This window comes from Xenopus tropicalis, chromosome 1, assembly GCF_000004195.4.
Source record: "Xenopus tropicalis strain Nigerian chromosome 1, UCB_Xtro_10.0, whole genome shotgun sequence".
NCBI classification, from domain to species: domain Eukaryota; kingdom Metazoa; phylum Chordata; class Amphibia; order Anura; family Pipidae; genus Xenopus; species Xenopus tropicalis.
Window position 1 is genome coordinate 111,799,404 of NC_030677.2, and position 25,433 is coordinate 111,824,836.

At 38.3% G+C, this 25,433-nt stretch overlaps 1 protein-coding gene across 2 annotated transcripts in view; it reads right to left on the reverse strand.

The window, feature by feature from the left end:
- insr (insulin receptor) overlaps positions 1–25,433 on the reverse strand; it is a 70,474-nt gene that overhangs the window by 25,335 nt on the left and 19,706 nt on the right. For both annotated transcript variants that reach the window (XM_002934379.5, XM_012953588.3), the window contains exon 2: positions 4,966–5,517. In XM_002934379.5, coding sequence (XP_002934425.2) covers positions 4,966–5,517 — 552 coding nt within the window. The remainder of the gene's footprint in view (positions 1–4,965; positions 5,518–25,433) is intronic.

Here is a 25,433-nt window from a genome sequence, read left to right on the forward strand (position 1 = left end):
TATAGGGGGTAGAGGAAAAGGCAGTGGAAATTGGGCAACAAATTCTTCATAGTATAAGGGATACTATCATCAGAGCATGACACAGTGGATGTAATACAATGCATACCAAAAGGTGGCAATAAAAAAAGAAAAATGCCAAAACCTTTTTTTTACAGAAAACAAATTGCCCCATCTGTTTTCAGGGATATGCGCTAGTGCATATTTTAATGCTCTAGACAGTGTTGTCCAACTTCTGTGCTATCAAGGGCCGGAATTTTTCTGGCCTACATGGTGGAGGGCCGATAATGGAAGCCAGTTTTGACCACTCCCCTTTTTTAAACCGCACCCACTTCAAACTACACCCGTGTTATCACAAGAGCTTTTAAGACCATACCCACATTAATGGTGGCAACACAGCAAAAACCAAGGGTTGGTGCTCACTGAAGGCATATCCTCCTTCATTCATATGTGAAAGAATTATATTATGTCATATGAATAAATACACTTAAATCCATATGCCTCCTCCTCTTCTGTGGATAGCACAGCAACCACCAGCATATAATTACACACCTTAGGGACCATATAATGGCTATTTCCAAATGCTAACAAACTCCTAGAACAAACCCCTGCCAGGTTCACATCCCACAGGCAGTATAGGGCAGGGAGAGTAAGGCACACACAGCCAACATAAGAAAAGGCAGAGTATGGCACACACGGGCAGCATAGGGAAGGCATAGAGCAGGCAGAGTACTGCTTGCCTTACCCTGCCTGTGTGATCCATACTCTGCCTGCCCTCCCCTGCCTATGTGTACCATACTATGCTTGCCCTCCCCTGCCTATGTGTGCCATACTATGCTTGACCTCCCCTGCCTACGTGTGCCATACTATTCCTGCCCTCCCCTGCCTATGTGTGCCACACTATGCCTGCCCTATAGCACACACAGGCAGCATACAGAGACACAATGCTGGATGTGTCAGAGGGTCTGAGGTGTGAACAGGAGAACAATGTGGTGATTACAGCCTGAGCCTGAGGTGTGAACAATGCAGGGTGAAAACAATAAAGGCAATCATGTACAGGGGATTACATGATTAAACAATACAGGGGGATTACAGCCTGAATCTGAGGTGAGAACCATGCAGGGGGCCAGTTAATCTCAGTACTGATACCATTTAAAGTTTACACAGTCATCAAAGCAGCCAGACAGGTGGGGGCCACACAGAGGGGGGTCGCGGTTGGACAGCCCTGCTCTAGAAGACAGTTCCTAACTGGAGGCCCACCAGTCATATGTGTCAAAAAATGAGGAGGACCTAAAGAATATAGGGGTCATTTATGATGACTGGCTTCTAGTGCAAGGCAGAACAGGTACAAGTGCATGCCCCAAAGTGCTCAATTAGCAAGCACTTATTCCCCAGTCCAGCTGCAAAGTGCTCCTTGTCTGTAAACAAAATCAGTAGCAAGGTGCAAACAGCAGTGTCAGGGGTAACAGGCCAGATCTGTCCTTACCTCCTCCTTATATGCTTTCACATCCCAGCCTTAATGTATAAAACACTGCTGAACGCAGGCAGCACTATACCCATCAAGGCAGCCACAGATCTCTGTGCTCCAAAAGAGAGTGCATGGACCTACAGTAACTCAAATCCAATTGAAGGCAGTGTAAAATGTGCAAACAATTGTCCAATTGCAACTGTTTTTGCATTTGCACATTGCCTTCAGTTAAGGGAGTGAGCTCTTATTCATTTAAAAAAAACTTTAGAATGCCTGGTACAGACAAGGGGTTATTCTGAAAATACTAGGGTTTAGTATACCCAGACTCTAAAGAGGGCTTCTCAGTTTGTGTTTCTAGTAATAAGTTAGGCTAGTTAAGCCAGTATCATCTTAAAAATAACTCATATCACAGGGTTTATAGACAGGAAAAGAATCACATTTCTACTTAATATTAAAAGTAAAACAATTATAATGCAGTAATAGAGATGGTCTGAAGAACCTTGTTGTTAAAAGTTATGTTGCCATTATCTCCTTACTGGAATTCCTACTGTAATGATAATTCTAACAGAATATTCAAGTCAGTAAAGGTATGCATTTAACATATTATCTGCTGCAGTGCTAAAAATACTAGCATTTCTCTTTTGGTTAAGCTGTAGAAACGTTTTAGAAGTTAGAAGTTTTAGTTTTGTAAGTTGTCTTTCTCCCTGTCCTGAACAAATGATCATAAATCTATATTACATACAGATGTTAAAATGCCACAGTGCACAGACATACTTATGTACATGACCCTGTCACAGTCTAATTTCAGCTCTCACTAGAGTAGATGGTACAATTTGCAGCCCCCTGGTGTACCATACCAGTGACAGTTCTGCTTTTGGACATGGATGCAATGTACCCACATTCAACTGTCTTAAAAAGTCCTTGTGTGGCATGATGTGGTTTTTCACTAAGGTGGACTTTTGTTGGTCCCTTTTACCAAAGTAGAAAGGCCAACACAAATCACAGCAAACACCTGGGCCTGTCATGGCATGCAATTCCAAAAAAAAGTGTAAGGTACAGGAAAAATCAGGAATATATCTTTTCAAAAGGAAGGGTACAAATGTGAGAAGTCAGCACTGAAATTCTGAAATGAACTTGTATAGGACTTGTTCATATAATTAAACTGTGAACCACTTTACCATAGATCTTTTTCCCTTCAGTTGACATTCACAATTTTCTAAGTCTCATGCTTAAAGGAGTGGATACACACGTCAGAACTAAGGAAGCATGGGCTTTTCTTCCTTTACACACGCACACACAGACGTCAAAACCATGGAAGTATGGGTTTCTGTCCTTTCATAATCAGCATTTTTATTTATTACCCTTTATTTACACAGCACTGACACATTCATGCGGTGCTTTACAGAGATCATTCTTTGTTATGTCACAAAACTTACAGGCCCGATTAGCAGACCTCAGATGTGAATATTCTTTTTGAAAAGAACAGCTATAGTGCAACCCATAGGTCTGCTTGTTGGCTGGGAAGCACTAATGGGTTTTTAATGAGCAGTCAGATATTTCTTTTAGTTTAAAATGGACCTTACCATTTTACCATTTTCAAATTTCAAACTCGCTGGTCTGCTCAGGCTTTACATGGCTATGTTCAGAAATCTCAGATTTTACTGTTGGCCCAGGATTGTTCTGATTTAAAAAAAAACATACCCCTATAAATATAGGGGTATAATCTCTGCAAAGAGATTCACACACATAAAAAAGTAAGTAATACAGTAAGCAATTGTAATATTGTGTATTGCTCAAATTACATATTGCAGTACTGTACGATTTTGTGACCTTTGTATGCCATAAAGAGAGAAAACAAATATGGCTTAAAAAATAATCTTTAATGACGGAGATGTTACAATTCATTGAGATTTAAAACTCTCTATCCTACGTATCCTATACTGAGTGAGATGCCTTTTCAGCAGCAGACATCATCTGTCAAAAAGCCAAATGCATGTGTTCTGACATAGACATTACAGTTTCAATTATTTTAAACTGAAAAGGGAGTCTTACTACCCACTGATCTTTACTTAATACTTAGTAATCAGTGACACATACCCCAAAAGTTAGAGGTCTTTAGAAAACTGACAGTCACAACCCTTCTAACCCAATGACTTTCCATCTGATAGAGTTATCTGTCCCTTGAGTTTATCTTTCTTCTGACAATGTGAATTTCTTACTCAAAGATGTGTGGCCTAACAGGAAGTCATTAATAGTACATGACTAAACAGGAAATTGACCTTATGCACACCTTGTTGATTCAGTACCAAACTTTTTATTTTGACTGCTATTTCCTGGAACACAACTCTTATCATAATTACATCCCTTACTGCCATTTGACATTACAATACAATGCCTATTTAACCTACTTGTATATAGAAGTGTAGTTTGTTTTGTGGAAATAGATAAGAAATCCTATAGCCAAGAACAAAAAAATATCCTATGTATCAAGTATAGGACCTGCTATCCAGAATACTCGGGACCTGAAATTTTCCAGATATAGGGTCTTTCCGTAATTTGGATCACCATAACTTGAGTCTGCTACCAAATCATTTAATCTTTAAACAAACCCAATAGTTTACCCAACTGTTTAGCCTGCAATAAGGATTTATTATATCTTAGTTGGGATCAAGTACAAGATACTGTTTTATTATTATAAAGGAAAATGAAACATATTTAAAAATGTGAATTATTTGATTAAAATGGAGTTTAAGAGAGATGGCCTGTAATTTGTAGATCTCTGGATAAAAGAGAAAGTACACCCTTAAAAATAAATTAAATATCTCGTTGCCAGTAATACATATTTATTTTATAACGTATGGCACTCTGAAGTGTGTGTTTTGAAAACAAAAAGTATGTGATAAAGTGCTGAATTGCAAAACCAATATCACACACAAGCCGGTAATGCAATAATAGGATTTCAGGAGCTGAAGTCTCATGGTAATAAGAAGAGTCAGGAACACGAAGTCCTTAACATGTTACTTACGTCTTAAATGGATTTATGAAGTTATCATTATTCTTCTCTTGGTGTATATTGTATCAAAATAAGTATGACATGATGAGATGTAACTGAGAAATCTAGAAGCAAATGAAATGTATGTGGCACTTTCTCCAGATGTGTTAGTTTTAAACAGTAGAAGCACTAAGTACTATCACTTTTGCTCCACAATGCAAACTGCATTTGGGGCAAAAGCATTCAAATAATTACTTTCTGAACTGGAATATAAATTGTTCACTTCCAAAGGAGCCCTTGAAAAGTGGTTCTTAAAAGGGGTTGTTTGCCTCTTAATATGACAATTTGAAACTGGTTTTCATCAGTTCTCCAGTTTGGAATTTCAGCAGCTCTTTGGTTGCTAGGGTCGTGTTTATCCTAGCAAGTAGGCAGTGGTTTGAACGTGAGACTGGAAAATGAATAGGACTACAGGACTATGAATAGATGCAATCCTGTGATTATTGCTTACCTGTTTGACAGTGGTCCTGTGTCCAGCAGCGCTCAATGAATGCTCCATTGACTACTATCTGTTTGCATTTGCTCTTGCCTTTTCCTGCACCAGGACAAACATCTCCACACTCCTCTTTATTGTCCCTGTTGAGTTCAATGTAGTTATCCTCCACAGAGTCAAGAATTATGGACCAATCAATCGTAGAAAGATAACAAAGTTCATTATTTTTCTCAATTCTAACAGACCCCCTAGTAATGTTCATTAGGTTGTAGAGCCCAATCTCCTTCAGGTGGACCATCTCAAAGATGACTAGGGCATAGTTGAAAAAGAGGTGAGTACCACGGATAACTGTGAGGTTGGGAAAAAGGTCCTTTAGACTTTCTAAGCCATAGACCCGGAAAAGCAGGAGGTAATCTGTGATCATGGTGAGCTTGGGAAATCTCAACCCTCGGAAGTTCTCTGGTTTGCTGGTGAACATAAGCAAGATCTGAAGGTGACCTTCAATTACTGTACAGTCCTCAAGCATACTGAACTGACTAATGTTATTCCGGATATCCATACTGGGGCAAACTGTTTAGGAAAAAAAAGAGAAAACAGAGAAAGGTATATTTTAATGAAACACTTAAATGACATCATGCAGCATTTTAATCACCATGGTTTCACTTTCCCAAAGTATAAATATTTTCTGTTTTCCCACAAAAAGTTAGATATTTTTAGCTTTGTAATTAGCCATGCTAGATATATTCTACCAATATCAGGTTCCTATAAACTAGTGCTGTTTTTTGTTTTGAACAATGTTTGTCAGTCAACAGCAACATAAAGCATCAAGAGTATGTGATATTTACCAGTTACATTATTAAGAAATGTAGCAAAATTATAAGATGTCAATTTGCAAACCATTATCTCTAATACAAGTCACTGGTGGGAAAAATGACTCATGCTTTCTATGTTTCAAGTAATGCCATCAATTGCCATTACATTTATTATACACTTCTGGTCTGCATGCAAAACAAGAAACTGTTTTTAAAAGCATAGACAAACTGCAAACATTTTGAGTAAGGTTGATAAATATACTGAAAATAGTAAAGCTTTGCTTCACCATAAAACAATTTGGAATTCTACAGTTGGCATAGTTCCCATGAGTCCCAGTTTACTCAACAAAAAGGGATACAGATTTTAAAACTAAGGGTGGACAGAGTAACCAAGATTGTCAGCTGAGAATGTTGGAATATGCATGTGTATATCTTGTCTGCAGTGCTGGCAATCTGGGAGTTTTTATTGGGCAGGTGGCAACCCTGCTTACATGTCCACTGTTTGCCAGGCTGAACCAGAATTGCTCATTCTGAACTTAAGCACCACATAGAGACACAGAGGTGTCTGGCAGTGTTCCTCTATCGATGTAGCCAAAGGGACAGGTGTCAACCAAGACACCTGCCAAGGAACACTGCAGATGGCAAAATTCACAGCCCTAATGCTCAAGGCTGCAATATGACAGGCTGGCAATTGATTGAATAAGCAATGCCACCAACTGTTGTGAGCTTTGCCGAGTTGGAACAACTGGAATGGAGGCTCCTCCTTCTATTGCATGGCCTCTGTACCAAAGCACAGCACCCCTGTAAAACTTGAAAACATCTCCAAAAACTAATAAACAACACAGTGCCTGTAGCTTTGCTAGATGCCATAATTCTATGGTGCTTGCTGGAAAATGTAAAATCCCTGATACAATGTCTCTTTAAATATTCTGTTTTTATTCATTCAGTCACTCCATCCTGCATTTTATGCTACTATAACACAATCCTAATATTCCAACATCTTATCAGCTATACAGTTTCCTGTATTATATATTTCCACTACCACACAGTTCATGAAAGCACGTCATCTTTCAGCTCTGAATTGTTATTATACACCAAAGTGCATAACATCTTTCAACATGGGATTCTCTGGCAGAGACAGTGTTAACTTGAGTGGTTCACGAGCTAGTCTCTTTTCCAAGAATAAAGGAACAGACGGTTAGAACAGAGAAATCTTGGGTTTCCTTCCCACAGCTGGGGGAACGTCTGTTATTCAGAGATCTGCCACGTATTCTCAGCAGTTTCTGGGTTTGTTACCTCTGCATCTCGGTGTGTGAAAAGCCCCCATGGTAGTTGGAATGCATAGGATAGTTTTCTACCAACAAGCAAGTGGTTAAGTAAAAGATTCCTTACAAATCCTATTACAGATTAATACAACCTCTCCAGTATAATCTTATAGCTCCTTAAAACTGGGCCATATACTTCTATTGTTCTGTACAACCTGTCAGTTAAACATCACCTCTTTATCTAGAAACTTCCTTCCCAGAGGTCAGCAAGCTTAAGGCAATTGTGTCCTTTGTCTTTAATTATCACATATCAATTTTCCATTTCATGGGACAGAAAGTTAATTAGGTTGTGCTGTCCTTACAGCATTAAAGGGACATTAACACTCCAGTGTAAGCTGTTCTCATACATATAAAGATTGCAACAGACCGATAAATCCTGAATTTTTTTTTCTTACATAATTATCATCTTAGGGCAATATCCTGAAATGTATCATTTATAGATCTTTTCTCTTTCGTAGCATTGCATGCTTAAAATTAAAATAATGTTGCTAACCCTTTTAAATGGATAGCTGGTGTGAAAAAGAATTAGGGCCGCGGTAGATGGGGCGATTAGTCGCCCGCAACAAATCTCCCTTCTTGCGGGCGACTAATCTCCCCGATATGCCATCCCACCGGCTTGAATGTAAATTGCCGGTGGGATGGCATATGCGGCGCCGCAATGAAGTTGCCATGAGAGGAAACTTCTGTGATTTCGGGAAATCGCTGCGCCGCATATGCCATTCCACCGGCGATTTATATTCTAGCCAGTGGGATGGCATATTGGGGAGATTAGTTGCCCGCAACAAGGGAGATTTGTTGCGGGCGTCTAATCTCCCTGTCTACCACGGCCCTTAAGGTGGCCATACACGTAGCAATATATACAGCAGAGATGGGTAATCTTTTATATCAAAAATATTTTACAGGTTATTTATATGTTTTGTGTTCCACACAAACAAGTCTACCTCAAATAAAGGTAACTATTTTTCAAATTTTTTGAATATTTCTGTTTATTTCTTTTTACTTAAACAAGGATCAGTTGTATGTGCACATTAAAGGCCTGTACAGACTACAGAGTCAGTGCACAGGTGTAGTGCAATTGAACAAATATTCAATCAGGAGATAGGACGTGTAACTACACTCTGAGGCATATGTATTAACTCACCGGTGATGTTGCCCCATAGCCCATATCAACCAGCAATTAAATATTTTTCTTCCAATGAAGAAAAAATGAGGAAAAGAAGATAAACCTTCAGATGCAAGTGCAAAATTTAATCATGAAACACAAGAGCTGGGCTGATAAATTATACTAGAGGACTACTAGTACTTTTAAAAGACTAGTACTACAATAGGACTAGTAGTAGAAAATAAGGATGTATTTTCTTGTAAACACCTGCCACATTGCCTATGCTAGTCAGTCATGCATTCTTTTAAGCAAGAAGCCTGAATTGTAGAGAATGCAGTCAATAAATGCAAGAGACAACAAGAAAAGGGAACAGAGCTTACAAACAGAGCTTACAAACAAATGAAAACAAATCACAGTCTTTAGAATGTTTAGGAAAGAGACTTGCCTGTGGCACTGGCAATGCATAGTCCAAAAGGAACCAAATAATTGTTTTTGCCAGTCTAAGAATACATATATTGCAATTAGCAAGGAAGCTGACAAAACTATTAATAAAACTACTCACAAGTCTTCCATGTGATCAACAGTTCCATTGACCAAACAGTAAAAATGTAAACACTGATCTTTTTCCAAAAAGGCTTAAATATGGTTAAACATCTACAGAGCCTAAAGGATCTAAAGGTCCCCATACACTTTCAGATCCGTTCGCTTGGCGATGTCGCCAAGCGAGCAGAACTTGTCCCGATATTCCCCACCTACGGGTGGGCGATATCGGGAGAATCCAGGCTAATTCGATCGTTTGGCCCTGCGGCCAAACGATCGAATTATAACAACGGTTATAGGCAAAGTCGGTTCAGGCCCTCAGTAGTGCCCATACACGGGCCAGTTAGCTGCCGAATCAGTCTAAGGGTCCGATATCGGCAGCTAGAATCGGTCCGTGTATGGGGACCTTTAGAGAGGCCTCCAGCCAACTTTTCCATTCTGTGACTAACTTGCCCGTAATGGTGAAATAGTTTTTAACTTACTACAAATTATATGCACAGTAGGAAGTGATATAGGGAATGCCTTTGCCCATTAGCTTAAACATTATGACAGTATGGTGGTATAAAGAATAAATTGCTATGCCACAAAGGCTGTGACATTAACATTATCAGGCAGCTGTTTTTATCACCACAAAAACACAGATATTACAAATGCAGAATAAAGCAAAAAAAAAATACCCATACCAGTACTGACCTAAAAGATTCCTATGTGCTTTTTCATGTAAAGCATTTCACTGCAATGTGACCCTTAAAGCCGCAACTTTTGAAAAAGTCGCGGCGACTAATCCGTGCAATGAAAATGAGCGCGTGATTTGTTGCAGCGACGCAATTATACTCCGTAGGCGAAAAGTCACCGTGAGTAGTCACCGCGACTGTGTTAATTAAAAGTTGCAGCGACTAATCATTCCGTGTGTCTTTGCCCTTAAGTATAAGGGTGTAAGAGAAGTGCCCCACTGCAGAAACAGTGTGGCACCTTTCATTGAGACTATTTTTCCAAATACACTAATGCAAACCACTTCCTGTTTACATATGACATTTTGTTTTGTTCTTCTAAGACAAATTCTGCTTTCAATTAATGACATACATTCACCCTAATGTCCAAAAGTACTGTAGCAGTAGATAATGCAATTTGCTCTGCAATTACAGCCTGTCATATTGGGGTGCAACAGATAACACTACACTAATGACACTAACCAGGTCTCTGGGGTCACATCTTATGCTTATGAAGAAAATAACTCCTCAGGTGGCACTTTTTTTTTCCAGTAGCACACTACAGTGTAATAATATTTGGTTTCATAGTGCCCTGAGCTTAGAAGAGTCAATCACAGTGTAGTTGCATCAGGTAATGGTGCAAACCCGTAAATTTCTAATTCTGGAGTCATATCTATGCTGCTGCTCTTTAAACAATTGCCTCTGCTCCCAGATGAGTACGGTATAAAACAGCATTTTATTACACTGCAGTGTTGTACTAACATTTTACAGGCTATATATTATATTTATGGTCATGGCATCAACTGCTAACTCAGTAGAGCACAGTTTAGTTGGCCGCGTTAGAGAAGATTTAACACGGGCGAGTAATCTCCTCATGTGCCATAGCCCTTAAACATTATTTGTTAAATAAACAGAGCCCTAAGGACTATAGTACACAAAGCATGCTGCTGAAATCAGGTGCAAAACAGCATAAGTGGTAGATTACTACAGAGAAAAATAAGAAGATTACTAGAGCACAGATAAACAGATGTCCATTCTGCAGGTGAATTATCTGTGATCTGGTAATTAATTTATCTACCTTGCAAGAACCAAACATGGAGTTGCTGCAGTGTCAATGTTAATCCTATTTAGCTCACAAAATGAGATCTTTCATAGATCTTTGTAAAGAAAACAATAGTCAAAAACTATGTTCAGCTGAAGTCCTATTCATTAAACTTATGTTAACCCCCCAGTTTACTGCTCCTTTAAGTAGAAGTCTCACCAAGTATGACATACTGGTTGCTATTAAAACCTATTCTAGTGCAACCTACCATTCTATTTGCTTTTCCCACTGCTTTACTACATTGTTTGCTCACTCTTAAATAATCTGAAATATGGCGTCTACATCTTGTTTCCTTGTTCTAAGTAACTCTTTATTACCATTTAGTCTGCCTTAAATGTCAAAAGGCAGGTCACCTAAAAATTAATTTAGTATGATGTAGGCATACTTAATTTTTTATTTTTTGTGGTGATGATCAGCTTTCTATTCCCCCAAACCTGCACAATATAGTAATTAAGTAACTTCGGTTCATATTTAATCTAAATCACAAAGCTGATTCCCATAGTTTAGGTCCTAATAGAAAGAGAAGTACTACAGTCCTAAACGTAGAACTCTTTGACATAAAAATGCATGCCAAAATCTGGATAGGAGGGGATCCAGCCATTGTAACACTGCCCCTTAAGATCCTAAAACCTTTTAACTACAAAAAGTGCCTTTCCTAAGCCTGGGACCCATTACAAAATTGAATGCATAAAGCAATTTAAATGAAAAGAAAAAATGAAATGGTGTAGAGAAAATAGTTAATGACATAAAATTTGCATATGTCTATTGGTAGAGGAACCTCGCACTACAGTGATTTGTATTACAGGGTGCACAGAGTGTAATATATTGAATATAAGTCAAGAAGTAAAAGAAACACAGTTTTGTTGGCACACCTGTAGAAGTCTTAAAATATAACCTTTAATTTTATTAACAACTAAAATATATCTTAAAATTGGTAAAGCAAAAGGAAAGAAAGGAAAAAATAAAATATATAGTGACACACCCTAGATCTATCTATTATACTAGGCTTCAATGCCTGTCAGAAATTCGGCAACTATTTTGCCACTTTATTAAGGTGGCCATACACGCACCGATATTATCGTACGAAACCTCGTTTCGTACGATAATCGGTGCGTGTATGGTATGTCAGCGAGCCGACCGATGTCGCAGGAAGCTGCTGAAATCGGTCGGCTCGTCGATCGGCCAGGTTAGAAAATTTTGATCGGGCGCCATAGAAGGCGCCTGACCAAAATTCTCCCTTCAGAGCTGAATCGGCAGAAGGAGGTAGAAATCCTATTGTTTCTACCTCCTTACCTGCCGATTCAGCCCTGAATGGTGTGTGGCGGATCTGACGATGTTTCGTGCGACTGATGGTCGTACGAAACATCGTCGGATCGCCACGTGTATGGCCAGCTTTAGTGTTGCTGTCAAATGTTTCAATCACGATTACAAGCAACTCATGTAGCGATTGTTAGAAGTCTTTAATTGTTTCCAGAGATCACAGTTCGTGTCTTGGGGGATATTTCTTTTCAGTAGAGACAGTGGTTTTAAGGTAAGTATTGTTATCGGCCGTCAATAATTAAATTAAGTCTTGAATAGACGTGTAGATAAGAAAGTGTATCATTCGCATCTGTTTCGACTTTACATGTGGTTGTTACCATTAAGTCAATTTCATTGTTTGCACTTAGTATAGTTCAACATCTTAAATTCTCCGGTTTTTGCTTTTAGTATGGGCTGCGATTCCATTTCCCACCATTACACACAGGTAAGTTTACATCTAACAATACCTTGGCGGTGTGACCCGCCTTAGTGGTTGCATCTAGTTATTATTGCGTGCCAGTATGATCTTATATACTTTCTAGGATATTCTGTAGTGGCGACTTAAGGTAAATATTTGACACCACGTCCGTCCGCCCATGAGACTCTTAATATGTCGCTTGCAGAGTTACTTACTACAAGGACTTCTAGATTTTCAACTAGATATAAATAATAGAATGCACTTCACGAGATATATTTCCTTTTTGGGGTTAATTGTAGGTTCCCCAACGCCACGAACTAACTTAGTTACTTGCACAGGAATTATTGTGCTAACGTAATTATCCGGCGGTCTCTGTCTGGAAAATCTAGGTATGTAAAAATGCACAGTTATAAATCTCAAAATGTACTACAAAATAATTATACATTTGTTTATCCCTCCACTGTGTCAAAACTGATGGAAATCTTTGCACTTTTTTGTAAAAAAGAAATTGTATGATATTTTTAATGGGATAATTAAACAGATAATAATCCAAGGCCAAACCCTAGCTACAGCACTTGTCCTTTAAGTTTACAAATCTTTTCTATGTTTTGGACTTCAAAAAGCCTACTCTGGCACATGGAAAATGCCAAATAATGACTGGATTCTGACAGCAGACAGAACATGTGAAGACAAAGCAGACAGGAGGAACAAATTTTGGCTGTGAGTACATTTCTGAGCTCTGCTGTGATCTCCTTTAGGATAAATGGTTACTGATTGGCAAACAACTCCCTATTTTGCTCAAACTTTGTTTGCACAGTGCTATTTTTAGAGCAAACCAATCCCCTTTATCTGCAAATCCCGAGGTTGTATTACTTTTAACCATGTCTGTTTATACAAGTGGTAGCATAGCAATTTACAAAAACGATACATCTATATGGATAAATAGGTTTTTGAAGGCAGAACAGAATACTATGTAATAGTGATGGCTGAGGTTTCATCGTGGAAATTTGCAGTTTAGTCTAGTGCCACGCGGGGCTGATTCTCAGCCTGCGGAACAATGCAGGGAGAGAATCAGCCCTTATGCTGCCACCAGCCAGCTACCTTGCCTGCATTCAGAAGCACTGTTGCTGCCTGGGTGAAGGCAGACGCGGTGCATATCAGCCAAAAAATGCAAGACAGTCTGCACCGGGCAGAGACAATGCTTTTGGGTGAAGGCAAGCTAACAGGCTAGTGGCAGCGTAGAGCCGATTGTCAGTCTCTGTTTTTCTGCAGGCTGAGAATAAGCCTCATGTGGCACTAGCCTTGATTGATAGGGAAGGTGTCAATTTTTTTTTTTGTTATACTTTCATCTGATATACTCATTTCTATACTCCAAAACTCTTGGACCTAGACACAGCTAGAATATTTGTGGTACAAGGTTTATAGACACAGTATACCCCAGTTCAATAAACATGGCTTATGCTAAACATACTTTTTGCCTATTCCTTTGAAAAATGTATGTTATTTTTTTGCTATTTCATGAGCTAAACAGGGCAAGCATGGCAACTGAAACTACTCCATTTTTGGTCCTTGTGAAATAAATAATTAGATTCCCAGTGCAGTTAATGCCTCTACAAAAATACACTCCTGCTAATAAAACAACAAAACTGCTGCTCCCCTTTAATTTTTCAAATCAAGCCATCGTGAGATCAACAGCTTGCATAGCACACTGCCATATATGTGAGCGTGGCCTATTGGCTGTGACTGAATGGCCTGATCATAAACTGTGTTTCACACAGCCTCTCCTGTTTCTCATGTCACTGAATTCATTGCTGTGCATTCACGCATCTTATTTGGAAAGGGACATGTATGTATTCTACAGGACAAGGGTGATCCAAGTATGTCTCTGTCCCCCAGCAGTAGCACAATATAAAATATCATACTAGTGTCTATTAAATGTATTCCTGTAATAAAATATAGGCTATCATTGCCAAATATGTAATTCCAGCGTTGGTGTATTTTGATGCATTGAGCAACTCTCTGGTCTCTGACCAGTGATTAAGTATAGGGTCTGTGTGTGACATCCAGAGATGAAGCAACGCACTTAAGAGATTACAGGCTGATGACAACTTCATAAGCAACAAACAAAACATAGAGATCAGACCAATGGGCTGTATATTTAACTAAACTGGAGCCATTTCTAAAGGCAAAGTCAAATCTTGGGCAGGTATCATATGACTTTATTAAAAAAAAACTTTTCTGTGCTATTTCTAAAAATAGCAGAATGTACAGTATTTGCTAGGATGGAATTTATGAAGAATAGACCAAACTTCTCATCAGGACATATGAAATAGAATAATGGCAGCAAACATTTCTGCAGACACATTAGATAATCAGACAGTGGGGGGGGGGGGGGGGGGGGGGAGACAATAATCTGTTGTATTTACAACTTCATGATAATGGGCTCTGAATAATGCAATATTATATGCCCATGTTACAAGGTACTACTACAGAAAAACAGTGCAGCCCTTAAACACGAATGATACCGTAGCAGTGAATATTTAAGTAAACATACTGTAAAGTGCTCGTGACCAACAAAGCACTCTACTTACCCATGAATTAATTTGAACAAACTTCCTGTTGCTCCCTGATCCACCCATTGATCTCAATTCCCATACCACATGCCAAAATACTAAGAGGATTTGTATGCTAGTAACTTATTTGCAATACTGGAAAAAAGCCTTTGCAGTCAGATGAGACCAAGACAGACCTTTATGGCCATAAGTTCAAAGTACTATTTGTGGTGCAGATCAAACAATACTCACACCTATGGGCCTGGATAAAAGGTTAAAACAGCAGAAATAATGGAAGGTACAAAAACCTGTTCCAGTGAATCTAAAAAAACTGGAGCTTAGGCACAAGTTCATCTTTCATCAGGGCAATGATCCCAAACACATGGCAAAAGTAACACTGAAATGGCTTAAAAGCAGAGGTGAATGACCATCAATGACCCAGTCTAAACTCTGATCTAAATCCAATTAATAATCTGTGGGATTGTTTGAAAATTGAGTTGCACAAGCATTGGACTAACCTGGATAAATTTTTCTGGAGGAATGGACCAAACCCCTTCTAAACAGCGGTATATTTCCAAGGGATCCCTTACTTTACCTTTAAAGCACTCAACAGACCCATGTAACACTGCCCTAAACCAAATGCCAAAAGCATTCAGATGTGAAACAGGAAGACGCCAGACAATGTATTTGTACAAGCTGACTAAATTCTTGACTTCCAATAAGCAACCACAAAATACTAGAAGAGAGACCAAAAAAGAAAGTGACTGAGAACACAACTTCTATGATTTAGGTATACTTTACAGCAGCTTGAACACTATCATAAAAGCAGTAACTTTTTTTATACTCTGATTTTGCATTTATATTTTGTATATTATATATATATATATTTGTATTAAATTTGATTTTAATTCTACTGTGCAATTTGGCACATACTGGTATGTTCCTAAAGTTGTGGTATGCTGCTTCTCTGGTTCAGCTGTATGGTTCTTATAATCCATTATTAGATATGTGATTCAATCAGCTGGATCCCAGAGTAGGTCAGGCTGAAAGGGATTGCAAACACACAACTTAAAAAAGATGTGCTTTAGGCATTACTCCAGCTTTAGATTCTCTCCAGGCTTGCATCATATGTCTCTCTGCATACCCCAAATCTCTCATCTTCAATCCACTCTGTAGTGCAGCAGCCTGAGTCTCTACTTCTGCACACAAGTATCTTCTCGCCTTCTGAAATCTCTCTTTTGGCTTTACATCAAGTCCTTTATCAACACTGCTGCCAACATTTAAAAAAAAAATCAGGGTCATTACTTGCTACTGGACAGGAGTGCCCAAAGCAATCAAATGCTTCTGTGACTTGAAGCATTCATGTCTATGCAGTACATTCTAATGCAGTGAGTTCTATCAAGAATACAACGCCCTGTAAGTAATGCTGGAACTAATTAAATGGAGATGTACACCACCAGTATGCCAATATATAATTGCACTTATACTTCACCTGCAAAATATTAATTACAGTGGAACTTGTTGTTCATCTACAAAATATGCTTAGGAATTAATCAAAACTACCTGGATTGAAGAAACGAACTGCAACAGGTAGGGCTGGGGAACTCTGTAAGAGCTCTGTTGCAGCCCTCAATACATTGTGGAGGATGCTGCAGAGGTTAATTACATAGATAATTTGGGTTGAAAAAAAAACCCATCAAGTGAACCAGCACACACAAACCCATACTGACCTATCTATACACTCACGTACATAAACCATATATACCAACATCAATACTATCTGTAGATTTTAGTCTCACAATAGCCTTGGATACAATGCTTGTCCAAGAACTCATATAAGCCTCTCTTAAAGGCATCAACAGAATCTGCCATCACAACATCACTAGGAAGGGCATTCTGCAACCTCACTGCCCTCACCGTGAAAAACCACCCAGGCTGTTCCTCTAATCTAAAGGAGTGGCCTCTGGTGCACTAATCGTTTATATGGGAAAAAAAGAACATCCCCTATCTGCCTATAATCCCCTCTAATGTACTTGTACAGAGTAATCATGTCCCTGCGCATGCTACCTTTTCCAGAGAAAACAACCCCACCCTTGACAGTCTAACCTGTTTAAATCTTCCCTTTACTAGTTTAGTTGGACGTATATGCACTCTCTCCAGCTCATTAATAACCTTCTTAAAGAAGAAGAAAAGTCATTTTAGCATTTTACTGCCAATAGATTTGCCACATAAGTGCCACCTAGAACACTATTTTTATTCTGCAGAAAACCATACCTGAGTAAAGAGCCCTAGAAGCTTTCTTTGATTGAAGCTGTAGCTGCCATTTTAGCTTGGCACTCATAGCTTCCTGGTTGCAGTCTCCTCGCTATAGCTCAGATCACACATTCCTAAGGGCGGGGGAGTGAGTTTTATGAATTCTTATGGGAGGGGAGAGAAGGAGAAGGGAGAGAGGAGAGAGCTGCACAGACTCTGGCACCAGAATGAAGTATGTTTCTGAGAGAGGAAGTAAGATACCCTAAGACAGTGATCCCCAACCAGTGGCTCGTGGCAAGTTTTGGTTGAACAAAAACAAGATTTACTACCAAATAAAGCCTCCTGTAAGCAGATAGTGTGCATAGAGTCTACCCAATAGGCAATATTAGCCCTTATTTGGCACCTTCATGAACCTTTGTGATGCTTGTGTTGCTCTCCAAGGCTTTTTACATTTGACTGTGGCTCACAAGTAAGAAAGGTTAGGGACCCCTGCCCTAAGAACATGTTTACAAAAAAGGAACAATAAATTCTTTGTTTCTTTTGATAGAGGACTCAGTGCTTATGGCTGTATTTACACAGACCTTTCTGATAAAGCTTACTTAGTTTTTACCTTTCCTTCTCCTTTAGCGCAGTGGCGATTTATATTGTTGCCAGTGGGATGGCAGTGCGGGGAGTTTAGTCGGCCGCGGCAATGAAGATTTGTTTCCTCTCAAGGCAACTTTCACATATCATAGTGACACATATGCCATTCTACCAGCGTTTTACATCGTTTACAACCCCTGTTGTAAAATATGAGGATATTACTAGTCACCTGGGAATTTCATGACCTGTATAAAAGCACTCGGTCTTCTGTCTCGTGACTTTATTTTATAACAGGGGGTACATTATTCACTATATAATCAACTATCCCCATTAAAATGTACATTTCCTCCCTGGCATCCATGATGACAGTCCTTATCTTTGTCCTTACAACCTTTAACCGCATTTAAAAAAGGTTCATCCCAATTCTTCCTAATAACTAATAAGGGAGGTATGATCAACAATAAAGCATTGTTTACATACTCTCAATCAAAAAGTTCACTATGTGGTAGTTCAGCCTGTTTTTTTATTTGCAGTAAAACTCAAACCAAGCCGAATCATCTGCAGGTAGTCCATGTACATTTTCCACAGTACCGGGGAGATAATATTTCATAAACACTAGAACATCTTCAACTTGGGCATGTACTCCACCTTAAAATTTTAATACTCCTTTATTTGTGAGAGTGTTAACACTAAAGAATGCTGGACATTTTGTTTAAATATAACATTATTATAAATGTCCATTTAAAAACAAACAACATATTTGAATTTTTATAGTGGATCAGTAAGCAACTGTATACTAGTTCTTGAATTTTTGCCTTTGATAAATTCAGAGCCAGTATCTTTTAATAAATAATAAATAATGAGAAAATTGATGTATTTTTCAAAAACATAAGGTAACATATTTGCATATTTAACATATTTGCACTGTAAGGAGTACCCATAAAAATGTCTACAATGTCTACAAATGTCTACAATGTAGAGCAACAACATACCAAGATAGCAGTATTTTAGTGCTTTACATGACAGCTAAATCTCAACAAATACAGTGGCTTGCAAAAGTATTCGGCCCCCTTGAACTTTTCCACATTTTGTCACATTACAGCCACAAACATGAATCAATTTTATTGGAATTCCATGTAAAAGACCAATACAAAGTGGTGTACACGTGAGAAGTGGAACGAAAATCATATGATTCCAAACATTTTTTACAAATAAATAACTGCAAAGTGGGGTGTGCGTAATTATTCAGCCCCCTGAGTCAATACTTTGTAGAACCACCTTTTGCTGCAATTACAGCTGCCAGTCTTTTAGGGTATGTCTCTAGAGACTGAAATCCTTGCCCATTCTTCTTTGCAAAACAGCTCCAGCTCAGAGATTAGACAGCGTTTGTGAACAGCAGTTTTCAGATCTTGCCACAGATTCTCCATTGGATTTAGATCTGGACTTTGACTGGGCCATTCTAACACATGGATATGTTTTGTTTTAAACCATTCCATTGTTGCCCTGGCTTTATGTTTAGGATCGTTGTCCTGCTGGAAGGTGAACTTCCGCCCCAGTCTCAAGTCTTTTGCAGACTCCAAGAGGTTTTCTTCCAAAATTGCCCTGTATTTGGCTCCATCCATCTTCCCATCAACTCTGAGCAGCTTCCCTGTCCCTGCTGAAGAGAAGCCCCCCCAGAGCATGATGCTGCCACCACCATATTTGACAGTGGGGATGGTGTGTTCAGAGTGATGTGCAGTGTTAGTTTTCCGCCACACATAGCGTTTTGCATTTTGGCCAAAAAGTTCCATTTTGGTCTCATCTGACCAGAGCACCCTCTTCCATATGTTTGCTGTGTCCCCCACATGGCTTGTGGCAAACTGCAAACAGGACTTCATATGGTTTTCTGTTAACAATGGCTTTCTTCTTGCCACTCTTCCATAAAGGCCAACTTTTTGTAGCCTAAGCCTGCTTTAAATTTCTCAATAACTTTATCCCTGACCTGTCTGGTGTGTTCTTTGGACTTCATGGTGTTGTTGCTCCCAATATTCTCTTAGACAACCTCTGAGGCCCTCACAGAGCAGCTGTATTAGTACTGACATTAGATTACACACAGGTGCACTCTATTTAGTCATTAGTACTCATCAGGCAATGTCTATGGGCAAATGACAGCACTCAGACCAAAGGGGGCTGAATAATTACGCACACCCAACTTTGCAGTTATTTATTTGTAAAAAATGTTTGGAATCATGTATGATTTTCGTTCCACTTCTCACATGTACACCACTTTGTATTGGTCTTTCACGTGGAATTCCAATAAAATTGATTCATGTTTGTGGCTGTAATGTGACAAAATGTGGAAAAGTTCAAGGGGGCCGAATACTTTTGCAAGCCACTGTATGTAGGGTACAAATATAGACCATATTAGGGTTTTTTTTTTCCATTAATCCAATGTCTCCTTTAAACACAAGCTCATGTGTATCCTGCAGTGCTGTGTACATTATTAAATGTACCATGAAGGGAAAACTTGCAGACAGCTGAGGGAGATAATCAGTATGCACTATGCCACTATTAGACCTGCCCTTGAACCCAAGCCAAAAAGGAAGTTAAAAAGGATGGTAAGCAGGACATCTCTAAACAACGGCAGTGCAGCACTTGTTACAAATGTATGTCTATGGATTGTTTTCCAGATCTATCAAGAGGTGGTGATGTTGACTATATTGTGCTTCAGAGGGAAGCATTTTGGACAAGTTAAACTATGTGGCCCCTAGTGGCCTGAATAGCTCTCTATCTCTGAAATGTTTCCTGTGAATAAGCTTGCCCAACTTATCTTAAAAAATGGTCAAATACTTAATCCATCTATATGGATTAAGTAGACAAGTGATATGAAACTTTATGATATGATGGTTATAGTTCTGTAATCCTTGCACTTTCCTGCAGGGTCACTTGGAATTATCAGCTTTGTAATAGCACTTGATCACTTTAGCACAGTGCTTACTTTGCAGCATTAACTGCAACAGTCACTTTCTGGCAATTTACCATGTGATTGGCTTGTTTGCATGGTTGCTTAAGAAAGGTCCTGATGGGGAACTAAAAATTTACATTTGCTGTTCATGCTATTTCAATACAATTTTTGATTTTTCACAAAATTTTTCTGTGTTGCTGGTCTTTTTTGCAGTGTGTGTACAATAATATTCTTGATACATAGATGATTAATAATTAGTTCAAAATCAGATGACATGGCAGCAATTTCTTAACAATCAGTACTGTAGCGGCATCAGATCATGTAACATATGCCTTACTTTCTGCTGGGTTTTGATGATTTTAAAAATTGACTCTACTGTGTGCCATGTGTATACATAATAGGTCAACTTAGGCGGTGTCTGATAAATGACTGATTCTACGTGCTAGAATGTCAGCACTTTATAAAGAAAAAATAGAAATAACGAAATAAGACCAATATCACCCCTGCTTTCCAGTCATTCTTATTCTGAGTGGTCTGCACACTGAGCTGAAAAACATGTGTGCAGCCTAATGGCGGCCATACACGTTACATTTAGGATCTTTCCTGCGACCATTGGTCAAAGCAAAGATCATTCATACCCTCCACTAAAGTTCAGAGCTGAATCGTCAGATATGCAGGTAGATACAAAAGAATTCTACCCCTATCTGATGATTCAGAGATAAAAGCTTCAAAGGCGCCCAATCAAAATTGTACTATACTGCCCAATTTACTATCATTTTACAGAAAGAAACAGAAAAATACTGCATTCACTTCACTGCATTTCATTAAACAAAATGTTACATTCTTAATTATATACTTTTTGAGTACATGGCTAAATAGAACAGCTGTGACCAGATTCAATACATGCTCTAAACATACTCTAAATGAAGAAACAGCATGCAAGTTTCTAATAAAGCATAATAAGAATACATAACACAACAAGAAAAGAACTGCAATAAAGGCATATAAAGATCCTTCCATGGTGCTCGGTCTAAGGAAATATCTGGGGATATAGTTAGAATTATATCATATACTTCACATAATATAAAAAAATACACACACATTTCCTTCCGTTGTGCTCTATATAGTGGGAAATAACATCTTGCATTTTTCAGTAACAACCACAATCGGGTGGGCTTTGTTTCTTTGGGAATAATACATACAGTAGAAATGCCAGGCTTAGTTGCCAACATAGTTGTACCGAACAGACTACAGAATGCTCTTGATAAATTTGATGCTGTCGAACATCTGCCATTGTCTTGCTCTACGAAAGACTGTATACTGAAATTATTCTCTATTACCTTAATATTTAGAAATCCATTATCCAACAACCTGTGGGTACAGTTGCTTACATGCCCACATGCAATTAAAGGTTAAACTTTCTCCAAATATAAATCTATTTAAAATGCTTAGATTTTGAGGCAGTCAATTATATATTCCAGTCTGAACCTCCCATCTCCCACTACAAACAGTGTCCTCTACAATAAAGGCCAACCTTATGATGCACAACAACTTCCCCCACCCAGCTTAAGCTTCTGGCACCCTACAGTTCTCCGATACCCTGCTTCTGCATTGGTACAACCCCAAGATCAAGTGCCATCAAGAGTCTATATTAGGCTTTTTGATTTATGCCCGTTTGTTCACATGACATTAGGTGTCATAGATTTAAAAAAAACAAAAAAAAAAAAACAAACAATGAACACCTACATTGAAAGGGTTAAAACAGTTCATTTTCAGATATAGAAAGTGCTGGTAATTATATAAATATCTGTCTCGTAGAATGCTTGAATGGACATTATACCACATTTGTACACTGGGTTTACATTTACTTTTATATTTCTCAAAATCTTTATACAGATAAAAGCATACAGATAAAAGCTACAGACCATCTCATAGATGTGTCACGGTTCTTCATGGATGTTATATATATATATATATATATATACGATTTATGTACGGTACAATGCACTGTACAGCAGAACAATAAATAAACAAACCTGGGTCAATACAATAATAAATACAAAATACAGTTGCATTAAAGATTAAGCGCTAAGTGTCAAAGAGACAAGAAAAAGAAGATCTAATTCTTAGGGGCAGATTTATCAAAACACGAGTTCAGATTGGAAAATTGAATTGGAAATTTCTGAAGATCGCAAATACCACGAAAATGCTTACTAAAAATCATATCAGTCACAATAATATCGTATTGGCGATCCGAAAGTCACAAAACTTTCTGGACCGAACGATTATAAACAGCGGCAAAACCGAAAATACGAAAAAGTTGCGCAACTTCGAAAAGGTCGCAGAAAATACCGATCGAACGAACGCTTGGAGCATTCGTGGATAAGTAAATGTGCCCCTTAATGTCTCTTCATATTCTTTTATTATTACTTTTAAGTTATGCATTCCTTTTTTGTCTACCATATGCCTTTCTGTGAAATACAAGGATATGCATAACTTTGCAACCCCCTTTTGGCCCTAGATGTGACTGCAGTTTTAGCAATACAAACGTATGTTAACAGAAGAGTAAGAGTGTGTGTGGGTGTTAGTGATATTAGTGAGGAACCTAGTGTTCTATCCAACCCCAGCTTAATAAAAACGATTAGTCAATGGTATCCATGCATCAAACAAGAGGAAGGAAGGTAAAACAGAATAACAGAAGAGAAAATACAGTTTAACAAGACAGAAAAATCCAAGCATAATTGCAGGGGAAAGAAAACTACAAGAAGATAGCACAAAAAAAATACTGTGTATGTGTGTACATATAAGGGTAACGTCAGGAGGAAAAATAGTGCGTGGGTGGAAAGCAGGAGTGGTGGAGGAAGTGCAAGCGTGTTTAGTACTTTGTAATAATGAAGCAAGGTTAACCCTGTTTTTTTACATAATGCTGGCATTCAAAAATTCTAAAATAAGAATAAGTATGCCAAATTTAAAAACAAAAACATTAATATGAAAACAAACAACAATAAACATGCTCTTAATACTTAAAAAAAGTAATGACAAAAGGCCCAGATCCACATCTGATGCATTTCATGTCTTTGGGCCCTTTCAGTATTTTATATTTGTATAGATATGACTGGTTCCATTTAACATTTGGAGTCACAAAGGAATATACTGTATGTAACAATTGTTACACAATATGATATGTTCTTTGTATTTTTATATGCTTTCTGCCATAGGTCTGAAAGCAAAGCTTTATTTTCATCCAGTGCAACCCTAGCCATTCATCTGTACCATACGTTGACACCCATGCCCCCCACCTACCCAAAACCCACCAGGGCCTATATATATAGTCATATTTGCAATATATGGATGCAGAAGAAATGCAGTAATGCAGACGCCAGCACACAGTTTCATACTTACTTTCATACGTACCAAAGAGTCTATTTTATGATACTAAAACAGCTAATGCCAAAAAAACAGTAAAAATTGTGTAAAATAAGTGGTGAATTTATCAAGGTGGGTGTTTTATTTTGAGCTACCTGAACACCAGAGTTGAAACATTATTTTACCACCACTTCAGGCTTTGTGTAATCCATAGTTCATCTCTAGTGAGCACCACATATCTTCCCCTCAAGGAGCGAGGAAAGTAAGCCTGGGTGCCAGGCATTCTCAAGACGGACCTTGGAGCATCATTGTCAGATGCTGCAGTATTTGTCCTACAGTACAGGTATCAGACCCCTTATCCGGAAACCCCTTATCCGGAAACCCGTTATCCAGAAAGCTCCGAATTACGGAAAGGCTGTCTCCCATAGACTCCATTTTAATCAAATAATTCAGAATTTTAAAACGGATTTCCTTTTTCTATGTAGAAATAAAACAGTACCTTGTAATTGATCCCAACTAAGATATAAATAATCCTTATTGGATGCAAAACAATCCTATTGGGTTTAATTAATGTTTTATTGATTTTTTAGTGGACTTAAGGTATTAAGATCCAAATTACGGAAAGACCCCTTATCCGGAATACCCTTGGTCCCGAGCATTCTGGATAATGGGTCCTATACCTGTACTATAAAAATAAGAAACATTTTTTAAAAAATGCAGCCTGGACTTTGAATGCATAACATGTTTCCTTTATGCCTCCCCTCCCCCCTCCCCCTTTTCTTTCTGTATCCCATCCCTTTCCCTGTTATAATCTGAAAAATAAAGAATATATAAAAAAATGCAGCCTGGATATTTTTCCTTATGGAAAGTAAAAATGATAGTGTGTTAATCAGGAGTTAAAGCCTGTGTGTAGCATTGTTTTTCTTTTATCTGAGAAGGCACCATTACAGTAGTTATACCTCATCCACAGTAAAAACAGTTAAAATGTATTTGCCCCAGTTAAAAATTGATCATACAGATTGTAAAGCGAACACTGCCAAGCATTACTACAAAAATGTAGGGGTAAAATGTTTGTTTACATTTATACACTTTCTTTCTACATATCTTTTTAGTAAATAAAGCTAAGAAGCCTACTGGTAACTCTCTCTATGCCTCTGAAGCTGTACTTTCCTGTAACTGCATTGCTACAGGAAAGATCTGTTTAGTAGACAGCTAGTCAAGTAAAAACTAGCGTAATTTACTTTTGTCATTGCAAAAGAAAGTTTACATTGGCATACCACCTTCATCTGCTACCTCAGCTGCTTTATAGTAAATGGCACTTGCTAAAGATTTTTGTCTCCTGTATTTTTAAACTTGGTGCTTGTTTGGTTTCATGTTTCAAAAGCAACCAGTGCAGAATACAGTGACAATATAAGAGTTAAGTGCTTTGGTTTAAAAAAAAAAAAAAAAAAAAAAAAAAAAGGACACATATTTGGGATTCT